This window comes from Asterias amurensis, chromosome 5, assembly GCF_032118995.1.
Source record: "Asterias amurensis chromosome 5, ASM3211899v1".
Classification (NCBI taxonomy): Eukaryota; Metazoa; Echinodermata; class Asteroidea; order Forcipulatida; family Asteriidae; genus Asterias; species Asterias amurensis.
Genome location: NC_092652.1, coordinates 18685872 through 18707334, shown reverse-complemented (window position 1 = coordinate 18707334; position 21463 = coordinate 18685872). Strand labels below are relative to the sequence as shown.

Genomic DNA, 21463 nt, shown 5'->3' with positions numbered 1-21463 from the left:
CGCAAAAAAAAAAAAAAAAAATAGTCCCCAAGCGTATAACAGAACTGCTCATACAAGAATGGAATCGACAGTAAAGTACTTTTTACTCATCAGAACTAAACAAACAATAATTCTGATTTGTGACTCGGTATCCAATTGGAATTGGAGTGAATATTTCATTTGTATTGGGACTAAGTCTGTGGACATTGTCTATTTCTGTTTGGAATCCCTAGTGCATTGACGGTGACACGTATTCGTTATACACGGACACACATTGTCTATATAGACATTGCCATAATTCACCCGGAAGGCATGCGGGCCCATTGCTTGTTGTCGCTTTTGACACGAACACCTCTTGTTCAGTTGTTTCCCTTTCAAATACGGTTTTAAAAAGAACTGAATATATGAATATTATTTGATCGAAATTAGAATTCTCAGGCAGCAGATCTTCTTTTCAAACATCTTGACAGGTAAAGGTTAAAGGGAAGGTACACGTTTGGTAATTGTCAAAGACAAGTCTTCTCACTTGGTGTATCCTAACATAATATAAGCATAAAATAACAAACCTGTGAACCTTTGGGCTCAATCGGTCATCGAAAGTTGCAAGAAAATGATAAGAGAAAAAACACCCTTGTTGGACGAATTTGTGTGCTTTCAGTTAGGAATAAAATACATATGGCTATAGAAGTGTTTTATTATTTTAGTGAGAAATTTACCTCTTTCTCAAAGTCCATGCTCCTTCAGAGGGAGCCGTTTCTCACAATGTTTTGTACATGTACAGTGCCTAGAGGGAAGATATCCGTTTGATAAAATCACCCTTAAAATTAATGGGTTTACTTATGGTTAGAAGTACAGCAAAAGAAGTACAATTAAATGCCAATTTTTGTTTTCCCTTTTTCGGAAATGTGTAATTGATACCGTATAGACCTTGTGAACCTTGTTTACAATAAGTGTGACCTTGTACATTCTTTTAGTATTATTGGCAGGCAAGATACTACACTGGTCCTATGGGAAAGTTGACATTTTGAGTCATACATTCCACATTAAACCAAGAGTTATAAATGAAAGTAAAAAGCTTGTCAAGTTTTGAGATGTGCCCCCTTTCATCATATCAAAAGTTGATAAGAATTAGACAGTGCAATCTCCATAAAATATAAGATTGTATGTGTTCTTCCATTGACCTGTGTACAAATAATGCCTGCAGGAAGTCCAGGCTCTGTGGCTCTTTTGTAAACATGTGATGTCACATGCCACATTGTCTATACACTAATACTAGCCATTTTGCTGATTTTGTTTCTTTTTCAGAGACACGATGCAAGAATAATCTTCGCACTGTCGTACTTTGACTCGGCGATCAGGATGTTTTGCAAGGTACTTATTAAATAACCCAAATAGGACTAAGTTTTTAGTAGGAAAAAGTATGGACATCCATAAATGACTATGGTCCTTTTTGAAACCACGGGTTTGGTTTGGAGTCGGCTCAGGCTAGCTTGGCCCCGCGGTTATTTGACACATTAATGCGCGTGCTTTTTCGTACGTGCTCAGGGCTTCAGATGGAGCCTGAAGCCGAGACCGAAGCCGTGGTTTCGAAAAGGGCCTATCATCCCTACGGAAGCGTATACATGTAGCTTCGACCATAACACACATTAAGTCTTACGAGATAATAGTTTGTATACGTACGACAAAATAAGTCGTACGTACGAGATGTCTTATGTACGAGTTATTAAGTTGTGTGTACGACACAATAAGTCGTACGAACGAGATACTAATTCGTACGTGTAAGATAACAAGTCGTACGTACGACTTACGACTTAATATGTAGGTGGCAGCTATACACCCCCTTACTAATACAAAACCAAACGCGTGTGTGTTTTAATGTCTCGTCGACTAGATATATTTTTCCAGAAAGCTTCAAGTTAAGTCTGCCATCTGTTGCATTGAAAGCAAATTTCCAATAATTCCGGCCCAACGGACTAAACCTTTGTCCCAAATTCCCGTTAATGCGCAACATAAATCAAATTGCGGGGACGATACTACCTTTCGTTGCACCCCGGGATCCCACAGCGGCTTATGGTCGCTTACAGGTTGGTGTGGGCTCGAGGTTACATGACCCCTTTCAAGAATTAGATGCCTGCTTTGTTTTCTTGCAGGAGATGACAATTTTTGAGGTTTTCTATGTGTTGTTGTAATTTTACTTTTTGTTCTGATGACTTGATATCATGTTTCACCTTCAGCAATCCATCTCAGTTTGTACTCGTCAAGATATGTGCTGTATTGGTATTTTTGCTTAAATAATACTTCTCGATGATGCTCACTGTTTTTTCAACACAATCAATAGTCACATCATGAGAACTTGCTGCACATTCGTCTCTTGTATGAAGGGTTAGCGGTACTTTTTGTACGGCACCAAAAAAAAAAAATAATAATAGTGGAATAATGCTTCCCTTATTAAGGCAGTGGACACTATTGGTAATTACTCAAAATAATTATTAGCATAAAACCTTTCGAGTAATGGGGAGAGGTTGATAGTATAAAACATTGTGAGAAACAGCTCCCTCTGAAGTACCATAGTTTTCGAGAAAAGTAATTTTCCACGAATTTGATTTCGAGACCTCAGATTTAGAACTTGATGTCTTGAAATCAACCATCTAAACGCACACAACTTCGTGTGACAAGGGTGTTTTTTCTTTCATTATTATCTCGCAAGTTCGATGACCGATTGAGCTCAAATTTTCACAGGTTTGTTATTTTATGCATATGTTGAGATACACCAACTGTGAAGGCTAATCTTTGACAATTACCAATAGTGTCCACTGCCTTTAAAGTATTACTTGTGTTGGCTGCTTTAGTTTTTGAGAAATGAGTAAAATAAACTCAATCGAAAATGTACAACGAAAATGTGAGACGAAAAATGTACAAGGGACATTCCTGAAAACATTCGCGACCGTCCTGAAAACATTGCTCTGTGATTTTCACCTTTTTTTCTCAGAAACTTAACAACTATTTAAGGAAGCTGAAACTTACATACATCTTCACTGACGGTGACATACTCGGATGACGTAACTTTGGGCTTTCGTGAATCTCTCTGGAAAGAACGGGAGACATGTATTCAATAGAATTGCTTTTGCACAATTAAAATCTGTGAACTCAATTTTCATCATATTTTGATTAAACACTTTTTAATCAACAAAGAACATTTTCGTTCAAGTAGTTTTAAAAACAATTCCGTCATTCCAAGATTCATGCTAATTTGTTTTATTCTAAAAAAAAAAAAAATAATGCACATTCACGATTTTTCAATTATTTCAAGCCGTGTCTTTCCATCAGCGTATTGCACATTGTATTCCTCAAGCACCATTGAACTAGACTATAAAATACGATTTAATTATTTATGCATATCTCCACAAACCACAAATCACTCACGAGACAATCATTGGAAGATGATGTGTACATTATTGTCATTCTTTAGTGATTTGTCTAGTGGCATCACGCTTCGTTTAGCAATTTAGATTGGTACACGTCCTAAGGGCATCCGTAGCTTAGTGTGGAATTGAATCCAGGTAATGAACCTTCTAACATGGTTTACATTATTTTGTGTTCTCACTTGGTGTATCTCAACATATTATGCTTAAAATAACAAACCTGTGAAAATTTGAGCTCAATTGGTCATCGGAGTTGGGATAAAATGATGAAGAAAAAAAAAACACCCTTGTTGGACGAATTTGTGTGCTTTCAGATAGGAACAATAAAAGACTTCTAGCTAGAAGTCTTTTATTATTTAAGTGAGAAATTACCTCTATTTCAAAATAAATGCTCCTTCAGAGAAAGCCGTTTCTCACAATGTGTTATACTATCAGTTTTTAGGTTAATATTTGTTTTGAGTAATTACCAAACGTACCTTCCCTGTAAGTTCAAGTTCTTTTAATTCGTCAGACTAAAAAATGCACGATTTGGCAATAATGTCTGATTTTCTATCGATGTATTGCACGTTTAATGCCACTTCATATTCCGCAAGCCCAATCGATCTAGATATTAATATAATTTCAACTATCTATGCATATTGAACTCGACAAATCAAGTATACCGAAGTGGCTTTCACAAACCACTGACGAGACAATTTTCTGAAGATAATTAGTTTTACGTTACTGTCACTATCGTGATTTGTTTAGTGACATCGTACTTCACCCAGCAGCATAGACCTTATGCATTGACGTCATCCAGCCGCCATCTTTGAGGTCAAACGGTGACGAAACAATCAAAACGCACATAGATTGACCAATGAACAATCTCCTTTTGACCTCAATGCGGGGGCGCCGTACTGAAATGACGTCATGTGCATAAAAAGGTCTATTGGTACACGTCCTATGGGCAATCGTACACTCTAAAAACTCCCGGGTCAGAATTTACCCGGATTTGGATCCCAGGGGGCCAGACCCATTTCAGGGTCAGTTTGACCCGGAATCCGCGTGAATGTGTCCCAGAATCCGAGTGAAAATACCCGCTTCAAATTTCTGGTCACAAAAACACGGATTCTGGGTCACATTGACAAGGATTCCGGGTGAAACAGACCCATGAATGGGTCTGGCCCCCTGGGACCCAAATCCGGGTCAATTCTGACCCGGGAGTGTTTAGATTGTAGCTCTATGTAAAATTAAGTCCAGGCATTGAACCTTAAAATATAGTTGCATTAATTTTGATGGAGCAACGGCAATTGAAAGTAGCTATACGGTAAAAACCATTAGTTTGAATCTCAGACTGTTTAATGATCCTGGAGAGCTGGAGAAAAGAGGAAATGGGCCTAACATTCATGGAGTTTCCGATCAGCAGAGTGTGGGTCGAGTCCCGGTCGTGTCATTAAAGGCAGTGGACACTATTGGTAATTACTCAAAGTAATTATCATCATAAAACCTTTCTTGATTACGAGTAATGGGGAGAGGTTGATGGTATAAAACAGTGTGAGAAACAGTTCCCTGTGAAGTGACGTAGTTTTCGAGAAAGAAGTCATCATTTTCCACGAATTTGATTTCGAGACCTCAAGTTTAGAACTTGAGGTCTCGAAATCAAGCATCAGAAAGCACACAACTTCGTGTGACAAGGGTGTTTTTTCTTTCATTATTATCTCGCAACTTCTACGACCGATTGAGCTCAAAATTTCACAGGTTTGTTATTTTTTGCATATGTTGAGATACACTAAGTGAGAAGACTGGTCTTTGACAATTACCAATAGTGTCCACTGCCTTTAAGCGAGACACTTAACACATGGTTGCTTCTTCCTTCGGATGGGACGTGAAGCCGTTAATCTCGTGTTTTGTGAACGCACGTATAAAGGCTCAGGACGTTTATCAAAAAGTGTATAGGTGTTCGCCCCGTTGTTCCTGGTTTGATTGGCAGCATATGCGCCACAGCACCTTGTAAACCATTGCTGCTATGCAAAATGAGTAGGTATCATACTTCAAAACCTAGACCCACATACCCTGAAGGAAACTTCTAAATGTTGAAGCACTTTTTTATGCCTTGCGCATTGCTTATACACCTGAAGCCGTTAGAGTAATTGACACTGACTGTTGATACAACTGCCCTGATGGATAATACTAACAGAATTGTTAAAAAGTAGTTTCATAAATCATTGATTGCAATTTTGACATTTTGAGCGATTAAAATTGCCGCAATGTGTCGAGGGCAGCCATGTGACGTAAACATTCGTGTCGCATTTATTTCGCATTCGCAGGAAGTACGAACCAGGCTAAGTATGTTTTCTCTTCTTCTGTTGTTTCTCTTAAGTTTCTTTAATCCCCAAACCATCCATTTCGGAAAATGTCAAAACTTTAAAGACAATTTTCAAATTGTAAGCGAAACATTCTTTGCTTCAGATCTACCACATGAGCATGTTCGGCCCAAAGTACGTGTGGATTAGTATTGGCTGGTACCCACCCGGCTGGTGGGAGGCGATACGACCCGATGTGAATTGCACTGCACACGAGCTAGAAGAGGCTCTTCAGAACCATCTATCCGTTCCATTATGGAGATCAGTTGATGACGTCAGAGACATCCATTATAACGGCATAGTGAGTGATCGATCGGAAGTAATACTGGGTGCGTTCGTTTAGCTTCCCTGGGTCGACCCCGGTCTGCCCCGGTACGTTCGAATAACTTTGACGGGGGCTCACCTGGGTCAGCCCCCAGTGCCCTGCTTGTGGAGTGGGTCACTTGGGGGTGACCTGAGGTGCATGCCGTCACCACGAGAGGGCGAGTGTGATCGTTCGATTAGCTCTTGTCAGGGGTTCACCCGGGTGAGCACCGCGGGGAAGACCCAGGGAAGCTAAACGAACGCACTCAATATAGACTTGGACTTGTCCCCTGTCTTTATCTGCAATGATCACGACATGTACTTGCTTTTCAGAACCAGTGATTCCATTGGATAAACACGCAGTTGCGGAAAGCTTTCTATATATGTGTCTTGATTGGTCTGAGGTGATGCGGGTGCAGCTGACAAAACATCACCTTGGACCAATCAAAACTATATTATTGAAAGCTTATTTTCGGTTGTCTGCATGTTTCGGCACTGTGTATTATCAGTACACGTACTTGCATGTAGAATTCGTCGATAGCCGATAATAAGGGTAAACAGAAAACCACAATTATATAGCCACTGTGAGGTAACAACAATTAATAATCACAGCCCCCCCCCCCTTCCGCCCCACTTTCATTCAAAGAAGAAAAACAGATTGGGTGCATGATATACGTGTCGTTTATGTTTGTAGACTAAAATTGGTATCAGATACGATTATTTGCTCAGAAAATATCGAAACACGAATGTCTCAAAACACATCAACATACGTGGTAGTGAAGGGGAATCTGGTTCAGTAGCGGAGATTTATGCTGGGAATGGTTTCCTCGATTGCGTGTATGTATAATTATTATTAAAGGCAGTGGACACTATTGGTAATTGTCAAAGATCAGTCTTCTCACTTGGTGTATCGTAACATATGCGAAACCTGTGAAAATTTGAGCTCAATCGGTCGTCGAAGTTGCGAGATAATAATGAAAGAAAAAGCACCCTTGTCACGAAGTTGTGTGCGTTCAGATGCTCGATTTTGATACCTCAATATTTCTAAATCTGGGGTCTCGAAATCAAACTCGTTACTTTAGAGGGAGCCGTTTCTCACAATGTTTTATACTACCAACCTCTCCACATTACTCGTTACCAAGTAAGGTTTTATGCTAATCTATTTTGAGTAATTACCAAAAGTGTCCACTACCTTTAATATTCATGGCATACTCAAACACAGCGGCTAAGGGCCGAAATGTACAGTTTACAAAAATAGTCACTATAAAAACACAACATTTCATTAATTTCACAAAGGCACAAGACTTAAAAACTGTGGATAGGACTGGGGTTGTATTCTTCTGCTTGTTTGAAACCAAGAAATCCATGAGTATGATCACTGGGTGCTTTTGGAGGAGCCACTCTAGATTAATGTTGAGTACAACAAAATGGTTCGGGCACAGTGTTACCCAATGCATCGTTGTATGTGGAGCTTTTATACTATTCCTCAAAATCGAATAACATGCGAGATTTTGCATTTAAACAGTCTATATTCTTGAAGGGTTATGTACTAAAGTCAAGATACACATGATCACGGTGACTCCTGGCCAATAAGTCGCCATACCGGGACAAACCAAACAAAATAGTTATAAAGTTACGACTCCAATGATTTTAAAATTTGTTTTTTTTTGTTTCAAATCTCATGCAGCGTCCACCGGAGTACCAGCTGGACTTCATCCGCGGGCTTCTAGCCCGTGAAGGGGTGGACAGACTGGAACACATCGAGTCTTACGACGTACTCATCACCATAGCAATGGCACTGAATCGATCCATCGAGAAACTAGCCCAACTCGACCCACCGAGAGCTCTCCATGAGTTCACGTATGAGGACAGTAACATGTCTGCTGCCCTTTTGGAGAGCGTCTATGAGACTCGTTTCGTTGGGCCTACGGTGAGTGTCTGTTAGACTGGTCCCCTGTCTTAATCTACTGCCAGGATAAAGACAAGATTTAGTCTTACAGAATATCCCACAGGAAGTTTTCCTCCCAGGTAACTTACCCGACCCGATGGGTAGTTTAACCGAGACCAAAGGTGCCCAAGATTGACCAGGTCAGTTAAACCGAGCCAGGAAGTCCAATGCGGACGCGACTACTCGGTTAAATCTCCCATCCGTCCGTGACCGAAGAAGCTGACATGTTTTGTCATGGAAGAATAAGATTTTCGGGATTATCGAACTGTTTAGCGTAGCAATAATCAGAAATGCAACTCTTCAACTGAAAAATTGCGAAAGATCGAGCCGCAAACCGAAAAGTGCTGTCAAATGTTACGCATGGGGGCCAGCTCTGTTAGTTTATCCACGGTCTCGGTAAAGTTTACCCGAGTCAAATAAATCCAAGTGCGGACGGTGGGAAAGTTAACCCGTCGGAATGTTACCCAGCGTCATGGTTAAGTTACCAAAAATATTAATCCAGTGCGAACACGGCTTTTGAATCAACTGTAAATACTAGTAAACTTGCGGATACAACCATGTAGCAAAACCATTTAAAAGGAACTTGGCTCCGAAAAGAGCCGGTTTGGTTTCGACGTTTCGAACAGTATACTCTGCTCGTCTTCATCAGGATAGAAAAGAAGGTAAAGCTACCACAAAGCCAAACACCATTTGGCAATGTGTGTCAACGGAAACTATACAATCTACCACATCTGGACATTCAAATCTTCCGTTGGTTAATTATTATCGTGAAGGATCTTGTCTCTCTACTTTTTCTTTTCTTTTCAAGGGACCTATTCTGATTGAAGACGGCGGCTACCGATCCGAAAAAGATGTTCGTCAATTCATTGCCCAATTTCAAGGTTAGTGCTTAAAGGCAGTGGACACTATTGGTAATTACTCAAAATAATTATTAGCATAAAACCTTACTGGGTAACGAGTAAACGGGGAGAGGTTGATAGTATAAAATATGTGAGAAACGGCTCCCTTCTGAAGTAAAATAGATTTGGAGAAGGAAGTAATTTTCCACAAATTTGACTTCGAGTCCTTAAAATTAGGTTTTGAAGTCTTGAAATCAAGCATCTGAAAGCACACAACTTCGTGTGACAAGAGTTTTTTTTTTTCATTTTTATCTCGCAACTTCGACGACCAATTGAGCTCTAATTTTCACAGGTTTGTTATTTTATGCATATGTTGAGATACACAAAGTGAGAAGACTGGTCTTTGACAATTACCAATAGTGTCCACTGTCCAGTGTCTTTAACCCTACGACAAGACCGGCTGCAACAGCCGTGATAGGCACTTTTGTTTTGTTTATAAACAACATAAAATAACTGTTCGTTTTGATTTTACCCATGTACACCGTTGTGTGTTAGCTCAGTACTTTTCCGAGCTCTGTGAAACCAAAATAACGGGGATTATTACTTGGATGGGATTCGAACCCACGGCCTTTGCAATTCTAGAGCAGTGTCTTACCAATGGGTCTCGTCGGACAACAAAACTGTCGTACTTTTTCATTACTTTCTATGATGTAAAATGATTCTTCTCAAACTGATTTATATTATCGTAAGCTGCTGTATTTCTAACCAACAAGTAAATTTGCATTGTCATTAATTTTAAGAGTAATTACCAAACGTATGCTGCCCCATTAATCCTTCGTGTTCAAGGTCCTGAAACGCAGCCCCCGGTATTTCTATCGGATCGGTAATGGTTTCTCAGGACTTGATCAATGGGAACACACCTTGACTTATCGATTTTTTATGTTTTATGTTTCCCAATGGTATAACCCTAACCATTTGTAGAATGGTTGGAAATGGTTGGGCGGTGACGTTACCATTTCCAATTATTCAAATAATGGGTGCTCTAAAAATTAATTAGACGGACACACACTTCATTAATTGAAAACAAGCTACAGGTTGAATGGTGACGTTTAAAATGTTACATTACATTAAGTGGATGTGACACTGACACTGCAACAGCAGCAAATACAATTATTAAAACACATTTAAAATGCACTGGACACTCTTGGTTATTACTCAAAATAGTTGTTAGCATAAAAACTTACTTGATAATGAGCAACGGGGAGCTGTTGATAGTATAAAACAATGTGAGAAACAGCTCCCTCTGAAGTAACGTAGCCTTTAAGAAAGAGGTATCTCACTCAAATAATAAAGTACATCAGCTGAAGCCTTTTATTATGCATCTGAAAGCAAACCGAGTTGTTCAACATTGGTATTTTTTTCTTTTTCTTCTTTCGTTATTCTCCTGCAACTTCGATGACCAATATGAACCCAAATATCCACAGGTTTGTTATTTTATGCATAATCATGTTGGGATGCACCAAATGAGAAAACTGGTCTTTGACAATTACAAAAACGTGTCCTGTGCAAGAAACTAAAGTTACAGACTCTTTCAAATTTTATTTTGCAGGCAAAAAATCACTGGAGATTATCGAATGCGTGAATTCTTGCCAAAGCTTCAAGGAAGTGGATGATATGCGGTTTCATTGGCCAAGTAATTATAAGTATTATACTTTTCAATTCCACCAGTGGCCCATCTTCATTAGGCTGCTTATAAGCACACAAGTTAGCTTAGTACAAAATAACTGTTCTAACCAAAAACAAATAAGATAACCTGCCAAAATACAATCTCGTGTACATAACCAATTGCAGCTAAATCCTTGACAGAAAACTATTAATTGGCATTAAAGGCAGTGAATACTATTGGTAATTACTCAAAATAATTATTAGCATAACACTTTACTTTGTAACGAGTAATGGGGAGCTGTTGATAGTATACAAATATTGAGTGGCTCAGAGTGGAATGGGAGGAATATTATCGCAAGGTAAAATTTGGACTGTTCCATTTCACTCGGCTTCTCCTCGTGAAATGGAACAGTCCAAATTTTACCGAGCGATAATATTCCTTCCATTCCACGAATTAAAGCCACTCAATATTTGTTTTATATTCTGACATATAGATCATTGTCATTTGATGTATTTTAAAAGTATAACATTATGAAAAATCACACAATTTAATTACTGACAACCAACAATCAAATAGCGCCGCGTAGCGGCAACAATGCACAAACCGGATCACAACCTTTTGCACAGGTGCTCCTTCGTTTTAGCAGCGGCGCGGCGGCGCTGTATCACTCAAAAACATTGGGAACAAGGATGAGCCTAACTGTTGAATGGGAAATGCTATTCCCCATAGGCGAATAGGGATTTTTTATCGCTGGTGCGGTTGGGAGTAATAACGAATGTCACGTGAAGTAAGTTCCACCAATCAAATGACAAGGATCTGTATGTCAGTTATATAATATAAAACATTGTGAGAAACGGCTCCCTCTAAAGTAAAGTAGTTTTCGAGAAAGAAGTAATTTCCCACGAATTTGATTTCGTGTTGAATCATGTAAAGATACAAAATACAAAAAATCAGAATTCGCTGCATATAGGTTGTGTTAAAGTAACACCATGTTCTGCACAAACAATTATTATAATGGTGTAATTATATTGGTGTAACACCCTTTGGTGATAAATTTGAGTTTCTTTTTGGTATCTTTGTGACAACACCTATGGTGTCAATTCTAATTTTGTTGTTTTACAGTGAAGGCTTTTTAGAGGCCAATTCATATATAGACGAAACCATGAACATTATTCCGAAAATAAACATCGATGCAAATATCACAACAAGATAACAATATTGATAAACCTCCAGTTTGGACAATTATCCGTTCAAGTCTTTATTCTTTCTGCCAAAACAATTTCACTTGTGTTACTGTAACACCATCTGGTGATAACATTTGATTTGCTCTTTGCTGTGTTTGTGTGACAACACCCATGGTGCCAATTCTAACACCCAACTTTTCGCATTGTATTTATCCGATTCAAATGACATGCCAATGCGTAAATTATTTTAATAAACCTTTTTGAGTTAAACGTTAAGATAGTGTGGTATTGTTTTTTTGTTCTTCCAGGGACCAACTTTGGCTTTCGAGAGGCCAATTGTATAATTGACGAAACCATGAACATTAACATGAAATATCAGTAGCCATATAAACAAGTTAATTGATAAACATCCTGTTTCCGACAATAATCCTCTCAAATCTATATGTTCTTTCTGCCAAAACAATTTCACAGGTGTTATTGTAACACCCATTGGTGTTAAATTTGATTTTGTTGTTGTCCTTCTCTCTCTTTGGTATCTTTGTGACAAGACCCATGTTGTCAATTCTATTGTTTTGCAGTAAAGGCCTACGAGAAGCCGATTTGTATTATTAACGAAACAATACAAATAAAATATGAAATGTCAGTACTAATGTCACGACAATGTTAAGCCTCCTGTATTCCGACAATCATCCTTCCAAATCTTCGATGCAATTCCATGCTTCTCCTCATTGAAACCAAGTCTTGAGACTCCTGGGTGACAGGTCTTTTTTCTTCAGCTGCGTATCCGGAACACTCTACCACTTAATTTTGTCTTTGTACCACCGAATTCAAATCTCTTCGCAATATGTCACAGGTTTTCAACGAATAATTTCGTTGTGTCTGTTTTTCTTTCGTTTTTTTTTTTTTTTTTTTTTTTTTTTTTAACTGCGCCTTATCTATATATCTGTGCATAACAAGTCTTTCCCATCACCAATAATGTAATATATAATATATTTTGAGGCATTTCCTGGTGAGGTATCAATATATATTTGGTTTGCGGTAACATCATGTGTATGTTGTCTACTTGCCCTGCATAGTTTATTCTTTAGAGAACTGTCTTGCTATATATCATTATTACAATCCATTATTCCTTTTTTATTGATTGGCACAGGTGGATCGGCCCCAGTAGACGGCAAGACATACCGGACTGAACATGTAGTCATTAGTGAGGCTACCAGGCTGATCTTTTACGTACTGAGTGTACTTGGTATCCTCATGGATTTGGTGTTCCTTGGAATCAATGTCAAATACAGAGAGGAGAGGTAAAATGATGTTGGATGATAATTCAATAAATGATAGTAATACCACAAAAGCAATTCGGTGAATCCCTTTGAAAACGAAAGCTGATGTTGGATGATAATTTATTTAAAATGATAGTAATGCCACAAAAGCAATTTCGTGAATCCCTTTGAAAAGGGATGATAATTTAACAAAATGATATTAGTACAGGAAAAGCAATTTCGTGAAGACCTCGAAAACAAAAGCTCATGACTCTTATCACTTTGTGTTTACTAAAAAGGCCAAATTATGTCAACCAAAAATAACATATTATTATTATAAGATAAGAACATAAAATTTATGTGCTGTGTAATTTTGAATCGTGGGTCAAAACACACAGTTATTCATTTCAATTCAAGCTTACATTTATTTCCAAACTTCATGAAATCAGTACAAACAATAGTTTATAAAAGAGTAACAATGCTATTTTTACAAGTGAGAGAATATTTTATATGATTATAAAAGAACAAAATCATAAGGGTTTACTTCCTTATGAGTGAGTGTTTTGGTTGTCTACATAATATCTCCTCGGATTTTGCAGTGAAGGGAATGCATACGTGTTTAAAGGCAGTGGACACTATTGGTAATTACTCAAAATAATTATTGGCATAAAACCTTACTTGGTAAAGAGTAATGGGGAGAGGTTGATAGTATAAAATTTTGTGAGAAACGGCTCCCTCTTAAGTGACGTAGTTTTGGAGAAAGATGTAATTTTCCACGGATTTGATTTCGAGACCTCAGATTTAGAATTTGAGGTCTCAAAATCAACCATCTAAACGCACACACCTTTGTGTGACAAGGGTGTTTTTTTCATTCATTCATATCTCGCAACTTCGATGACCGATTGAGCTCAAATTTTCACAGGTTAGTTATTTTATGCATATGTTGAGACCAACTGTGAAGGCTAGTCTTTGACAATAACCAATAGTGTCCACTGCCTTTAAAATGAAACTATTTTAAATTTATATTGTTGGTTCTCAATTTGCATCATCCATTATTCAACCCTAATAGAGCAATCAAGATATCCACTCCGCCTCTGAATAACCTAATCGTCTTGGGAAGTATTCTTCTTTACATCTCGGTCTTTCTCTTCGGACTAGATGAATCTTCCTTTCAAAAAGACACCATTATTCGATTCTGTCACGTGAGTTTCGTTTATTTAAATTATTTAATTGTTTTCTCTTTAAAATAAGCTTTAATAAGTAGGTAGAGGGAGAGAAAAAAATAACAAGAGATGCGATATGGCAAAACGACGAACTGTGTATAAACTTCTACTGATAGCACCCTCTTTTGAATCCTCCTCATCCAGCCCTTTGTAATTTCTCATAATCTCCAGAGGACAAATTTTCCTAAAACAACAGTGTGGGGAAGATTGTCCCCATGCGGCAAACTGTGTTTTAACTTATTCGGATTGCGCCCTCTTCTGGCCCTCTTCTGATATCGCTCTCTTTGAGCGAACCTCCCTCAATCGGCACTATAGACTTAGGCTGGGCTCTGATAAAGATATGTACCTGCTACATGACTCAGATCCAGTGATTCCATTGGATACAATGCTAACATTGGATGAACGTGCACACGAGCCTCGAAGTGTGACGTCAGATGTTCAGGCTAAATCGGCCCATGTTAATTTCTCTTCAGGGAAAGGTATTCATACGAGGTAACAAGTGTCCGTCAGTTGAGAAAGATTCTACACGAGACGTGAAACCAACTTTAACTTTTGCGTGTGTAGCCATGAATGTTATCAGTATATTTATTGGACCTTATATTTGTTACATTCTTTTTCCAATCCTTCCATTATAGATGAAGTCATTTCTTGTTTGCGTTGGCATATCTCTGGCGTTCGGGGCGCTGTTCATGAAGACGTACAGGATACATGCCATTTTCAGCAGAGCAGTCGCTAAACTTAAACGAGTGGTGAGTACGTGTTGTCGTGAAATAGTTTAATATTTCTGACTAAAACGGTCGTAGAGTCACTGAGACTGGTGTGCGCAGCCCCACACCACTTCCAATAATATCACACAAAATAAGGCTTGACATTCTAATTAGGCCTTTAGGGGGAACTTAACTTAACGTACAACTTAAAGGGAAGGTACACGTTTGGTAATTACTCAAAACAAATGTTAACTTGTTAAACTGACTTGGTAATGAGCATTGGAGAGCTGTTGATAGTATAAAACATTGTGGGAAAAGGCTCCCTCTGAAGTAATGTAGTTTTTTAAAAAGGGGTAATTTCTCACTAAAATAATGAGACTTCTATAGCTAGAAGTTTTTTATTCTTTTCTGAAAGCACACAAAATCGTCCAACATGGGTGTTTTTACTTTCATAATTTTTTTCACAAATTCGATGACCAATTGAGCCCAAATTTTCACAGGCTTGTTATTTTATGGTTATGATGGGATACACCAAGTGAGAATACTGGTCTTTGACAATTACAAAACATGTACCTTCCCTTTAATTGAATTTTTTGTGCAAACCGCTTCATAAACACTGTTTCAAAGCGCTGAAGAGGTGTCCTGTCTCCTCGGAGGCGGGGTTGGGTCCCTTTTTCGGGGTTGGGTTCCTCTTCCTGGGTCCCCCCCCCCTCCTCGAGGCGGGGGTTTCTTCTCTCGGGATGGGGTCTTCTTATGGGGAATGAGTGTCCTCTGTTTGGATAGGGTTTTATTTTCGGGTTGGGGTGCCTCTTTCGGGATAGGTGGTCCTGGGTTGTTGGAGGAGGGGGTGTTTTTCTCTCGGGGTTGGGTGTCCTCCCTCGGGGTGGCAGGGGTTTGAGGTAAAAAAACAAAACATGGTTGATCCTCCCAACAAAAACTCTACCTGAGCCTATCCCGTCCCTGTTTGAGAAACAATACAAACACCCCCAGCCTTACATCGTGACATATTTTGTTGATCCTTTTCTGTCATTTTGTATATCATTTTTAGGATTTACCCAACTTTAAACTAATTTTGGGAGTATTCGTAGCCGTCAGTGTTGACATTGTTATATTCACCGTCTGGATTCTGTTGGGACAAACCGACATCGATGAAACAACTTCCGTACCAGTAGTAAGTTTACTCTACACCTCACATAGCAACAAGGAAACTGTTACTGATGATTAAAACTCTGCATGCCATGGTGTGAACAAAATAATAACCACTATAGTACATTGGGGGTACAGACCCTTGTTTGGTTTTTTTTATACAACGGAACAAATCGCCATCAAAGTTTTCCTTCATTCAACTTTAGGGATTTTTCGCTGTTATTTTGCAGTTATTATTATGTTAAAACTGCATTCGACCACTTTTGCAGCAATGAATGTTCGATTTTATGTTTTGACGTCATCATGGGTTATGACAACACGAATGCATCAATGCGTAACTATATTGATATTGAATGTGGCCAGGCAGAAATGTAACCACAGTACGTTAAATTGTTTTAGTGTTACATCCTGTCTATGTATAAATCATACAATCATTAAAGGCAGTTGACACTATTGGTAATTACTCAAAATAATTGTTAGCATACAAACTTACTTGGTAACGAGCAATGGAGAGCTGTTTGATAGTATAAAACATTGTGAGAAACGGCTCCCTCTGAAGTAACTTAGTTTTTGAGACAGATATAATTTCTCACTCAAATATTTAAAGACTTCAGGCCCGTCTGAAATCAAACAAATTTGTGCAACAAGGATGTTTTGCTTACATTTGGGATCACTGGTCTTTGACAATAACCCAAGGAGTGTGCCTTTAAACATTAAACACGCGTAAGGTAAAACTGAGTTACGTCTATACATTTAAGATCGAATTTAAGCCAATTAATAAGTTAAAAGTAAGCATCAAACCAACGTAACGCTTACAGATACAGAATTTTGCGAATTCAAGTCTCCCTGTTTTCCGCTCAAAGAAAACTGTTGAAATGTTGTCCTAATGTTGCATAAAATGTCAACCTTTATTCTAAAAGGGTTGAAATAAAACATAAATGCTCTTAAATTATATTCTTTATCAACCAGCCAAAATAATTTAATTTATATTTGGATGGGCAAATCGTGAGATCAACAAATGAGTATTAGTATGAGCTATCTTCTACTCATTAACTCAAGGTTAATTTCGAGTTGTTGTTTTTTAGTTTTCTTATAGGGTGGTTCGATGTTTAACCTCTAGCTACATTGAGTTATACGGCTTGTTTAAAGGCAGTGGACACTATTGGTATTACTCAAAATAATTATCAGCATAAAACCTTTCTTGGTGACGAGTAATGAGGAGAGGTTGATGGTATACAACATTGTGCGAAACGGCTCCCTCTGAAGTGCCATAGTTTTCGAGAAAGAAGTAATTTTCAACGAATTTGATTTCGAGACCTCAGATTTAGAACTTGAGGTCTCGAAATCAACCATCTAAACGCACATAACTTCGTGTGACAAGGGTGTTTTTTCTTTCATTAATATCTCGCAACTTCGATGACCGATTGAGCTCAAATTTTCACAGATTAGTTATTTTATGCATATGTTGAGATACACCAACTGTGAAGGCTAGTCTTTGATAATTACCAATAGTGTTCACTGCCTTTAAATAAGAATTTCCCTCTATACGCTGCTTTTTAAATTTTTCTTTATTATTATCAAATCGTGATTATGTGTCGGGAGTGGTCTGAAGTTCTGTGTTAGAATCCTGATTGTTCCTCCATCATTTTACTATATCGACACAAGCTAAATCCCATACTTCATTACTGACTGTCAATTTGTATTCTCTTGTAATCAAAGCTAGACATGAGCCAACCACAGAGGGAGCTCTATATTGTTTCGGTCAGTCCGTATTGTACATCACAGTACCTCATGTACTTCTCAGGCGTTATCTACATCACCAAAGGAATCCTACTCGTCTTCGGGATCTTTCTAGCGTGGGAAACCAGAACGATTTCTGTTTCTTCGCTCAATGACAGTAAGTTACACATCATTTTTGTAAATACCAGTTTTGCGTTAGGCGTTTAACATGCTGTTTTTTATATAAAAAAAAATTAATGTGCAATAACATTCCACAGTCACGGTAGTTAATGTTATTTGCGTCTTTCTGGTGTGTATCAAAAGATCAAAATAAGAATCCCCCGGGATTAATACAAAATAGAATACAAAATTAAATTTATTAATTGTGTATCAAAATACAACAGACCTTTTAACCATTTAGCCACTGGACCGCCCAGCCGCCTATCGATATACTGTATGTGATAGGAGGAAACCTTGCTAGCTTGTGTTTGTAGAAAAAAAGCTAATGAAGCTTATGATGATGAAATTATTTAGCTCTTACCCCAACAAAACGCTCATTAATAAACACAAAGGAAACTGTATTTATTCATCATTCATGATATTATTGTCGAAAACTAACGCCTTCGCATTTAATCAGTACAATATTTGAGTCAGATAAAAGCCTTGAAAAGCTATTGTGTCCGTTTTATCCTTACAAACAAATATTCGCCATAAAAATTACCGTAGCCGTTTAACGAGAGACATTTATTGTTCTTATGCGAACTTGTACTTTTATACAAATATCAAGGTTCAAATTGTGCATAAAATTTAAGCTGTGGCTATCTTTTAAAATTTGAACTACGATTCCAGTAATTAACTGCAAGAATCTTGAAGTAATAGTTTTCAGCAAACTCGGGCGGTGCAGGGACTACAGGGTTAAAAAGCTAGTGCATCTAAAACGCGTTTATTTTGAAACTAATATGGTTGGAAAGATGTTTTAAAAGTAGAAAGTAATGAGTCGCACAAATATTCATCTAATTTGTGTGGTTTTCCTTTTACTAACACACAGTCCGTAATTTTTTTGTAGTCAAACACCAGATCACTCAGTTACTTTACGCAGACTTGCCAATATCTATAGCCATTATCCTTGTGATATGCCTATACAATTTGTTCAAAAAAAACATTGTTAAAGGAACACGTTGCCTTGGATCGGACGAGTTGGTCTTTGAAAAGCGTTTACATCCATTCGTTACAAAATGCATATGGTTAAAAAGATGTTTGAAAAGTAGAATACAATGATCCACACACATTTGCCTCGAAATTGCGTGGTTTTCTTTTTACTTTGCAAACTAACACGGTCGGCCATTTATGGGAGTCAAAAATTTGACTCCCATAAATGGCCGACCGTGTTTGTCGACGCGGTAAAAGGAAAACCACGCAATTTCGAAAGATACTTGTGTGGATCATTATATTCTACTTTTAAAATATCTTTCTAATCATATGCATTTTATAACAAACGGTTTGCAAAGACCAACTCGACCGATCCAAGGCAACGTGTTCCTTTAAGCCTTGAATAATAATTATTATCCTTTGCCTATTGAGGTACTTATATCGCCATGTCCATTTACACGGTGGCCATTTTCCTCGCCCTCGTCTTGCCAACGTTAAATCTGGAGGTAGTTCGTACCAACGTAACTACCCACTTCGCCGTCCTTTGCTCAGCAATCATCGTTACCAATACTACCGTCCTGTGTTTGGTATTTCTACCTAAGGTAAATTACTTTAGTGTGCATGATTCATAGACCTTCTCGCAAATACCAATGCGCAAGCGCAGACTGTTGAATGAGGTGCATTGTGGGATAGATATGGATCAAATTTGGATACCAGCAAGACCACAATGCACCTAATTCCAAGCTTTACGCGCGCGGCCCGGTATTTGCGAAAAGGTCTATAGAGTTTTATAACACCCCTTGCAAGTATTGTGCCTGCTCATTGGTTTAGAGCGCGTCACATGACATGTCTTAGTTTTGCTAGACGACGGCCGTGTGATAGAGCGTCGGTTTGCCATGCGCTAGTCCGAAGACTAGCACATGGCGCCGTGCGCTAGTCCGACAGACTAGCACACGGCGTGCAGTACCCAGACGTCCGTTGCGTGTACGAGGATGATAAATTAATAGTCTGTAACCATTTCGGATTGTCCGACACTACATGCAACACAGTAGGTAAAAGTGTTTGCAATCTGTGTTCGCGTCGTCCGTGGATTGTAGCATTCAGGTCTGTAACTTAATAATAATAATACAGGTTTTAGAAATGTTTGGGGTGTTATAAAACAAATATTGACTGCTTTTACTCGTGCAATGGTTAAAAACTATGACTCCCTCGGTGATCCCCGGAGCGTTCTATTTTCCCTCGGCTTCGCCTCGGGAAAATAGAACGCTCCGTGGATCACCTCGGGAGTCATAGTTTTAACCATATCACTCGAAGCAGTCAATATTTGTATAATATTTAAGAACAAGCTGGCGCACTGGCCTATATACGCGCTCCGGCATGCGCGCAGGCGGCCATTTTCTAAGTTGACAAAACTGGCATCTCACAGCGTGTGTTTGTGCGGCCATTGTGTAAGTTGAACAAACAGCATCGCGTGAGCGTTCAATAAAAAAAAACTAAAACGTGTGTTTTATATTCAACGCGCGTGCAGAATGACGCGCTTGTCATCTTGCGGTCCCGTGGCGTTTGTGCACGAAGCATTACTCGTGCGCCCTCTAGCTCTTATATATTACTCTATGGCATGATCGGAAATAGCTTATACCGAACAGAATAATTATGTAATGTACCAATGGGGGGCTTTTTGAACGCTACGAGGTATGCACAGAACTACGTAAACAATTTTTGAGACCTACGCAAAAATGGGTCGGGTAAACCACAAACAGTTTGTGACGTAGATACAGTTTTTGAAATTTAATCTGCTCACACAGTGAAACGCGTAGCTTTCATTTTTGGTTCAGATAATGTAACTTGGTCATTTGTTATGTTATCGCCATTATTGGATAAGCATGCATCTTTTTTTTTTTTTTTTTTTTGAATTCCGTTGACTGTTTTCTTTGTAATTCTTATTTAAGGCTCAATGTTAGTTTTTTTATGTTTTAAAGGTAAAATATTTCGATGATTTGGCGCCAAAATATATATTCATGATGTTGTAAATCAGATAAAACTGTACCATTTTTGTTTTGCTCGACCGTTGTTGATAGATATATCTTCTACGCAAATACAGCAGAAAAAACTTCCAGGTTAGTATGATGAGTAAATACATCTCCAATGCTTCAATGTCAACGTTCAATGACTGCGCAGACTCGAACGTGAGTAGACTACATGAACGACTGCAACGAGTAAGTCATTCAGCTGTATTTGACGAACCTGTTTATTTCATTCCTTATTTTCAAACGGATGTGTTTTATGTGGCTGCAAAACAGAATTATGCATTTCATAACAAACGGTTTCAAACGCTTTTTATAGACCAACTCGTCCGATCCAAGGCAACGTGTTCCTTTAATGTAAAGGGGAAATAGCATTGCAAGCACTTATACTGAATTGTTTTCGGTCTTGCACTGAATTAAGTGAAAATGTAATTTAGCGTGGTGCCCTTCGTACAAAGACTCATTGGAAGACATCGTGTCAATCAATTCGGGTATTTTTTTCTTTCCGATGTTTGACTACCTTCATGATAAAATCTTGTGTCTAGCCCCCTTA

The 21463-nt window shown here is 38.4% G+C and overlaps 1 protein-coding gene across 1 annotated transcript in view; it reads left to right on the top strand.

Annotated features, from left to right (window-relative positions):
* The window catches only part of LOC139937356 (gamma-aminobutyric acid type B receptor subunit 2-like), a 52571-nt gene that overhangs the window by 28917 nt on the left and 2191 nt on the right, over positions 1–21463 (top strand). The window contains exons 5-16 of the mRNA XM_071932459.1: positions 1285–1350; positions 5850–6044; positions 7734–7976; positions 8803–8875; positions 10443–10526; positions 12834–12984; positions 14012–14144; positions 14801–14914; positions 15921–16043; positions 17738–17915; positions 19319–19488; positions 20965–21102. Of these exons, the coding sequence (XP_071788560.1) occupies positions 1285–1350; positions 5850–6044; positions 7734–7976; positions 8803–8875; positions 10443–10526; positions 12834–12984; positions 14012–14144; positions 14801–14914; positions 15921–16043; positions 17738–17915; positions 19319–19488; positions 20965–21102 (1668 nt within the window). The remainder of the gene's footprint in view (positions 1–1284; positions 1351–5849; positions 6045–7733; positions 7977–8802; positions 8876–10442; positions 10527–12833; positions 12985–14011; positions 14145–14800; positions 14915–15920; positions 16044–17737; positions 17916–19318; positions 19489–20964; positions 21103–21463) is intronic.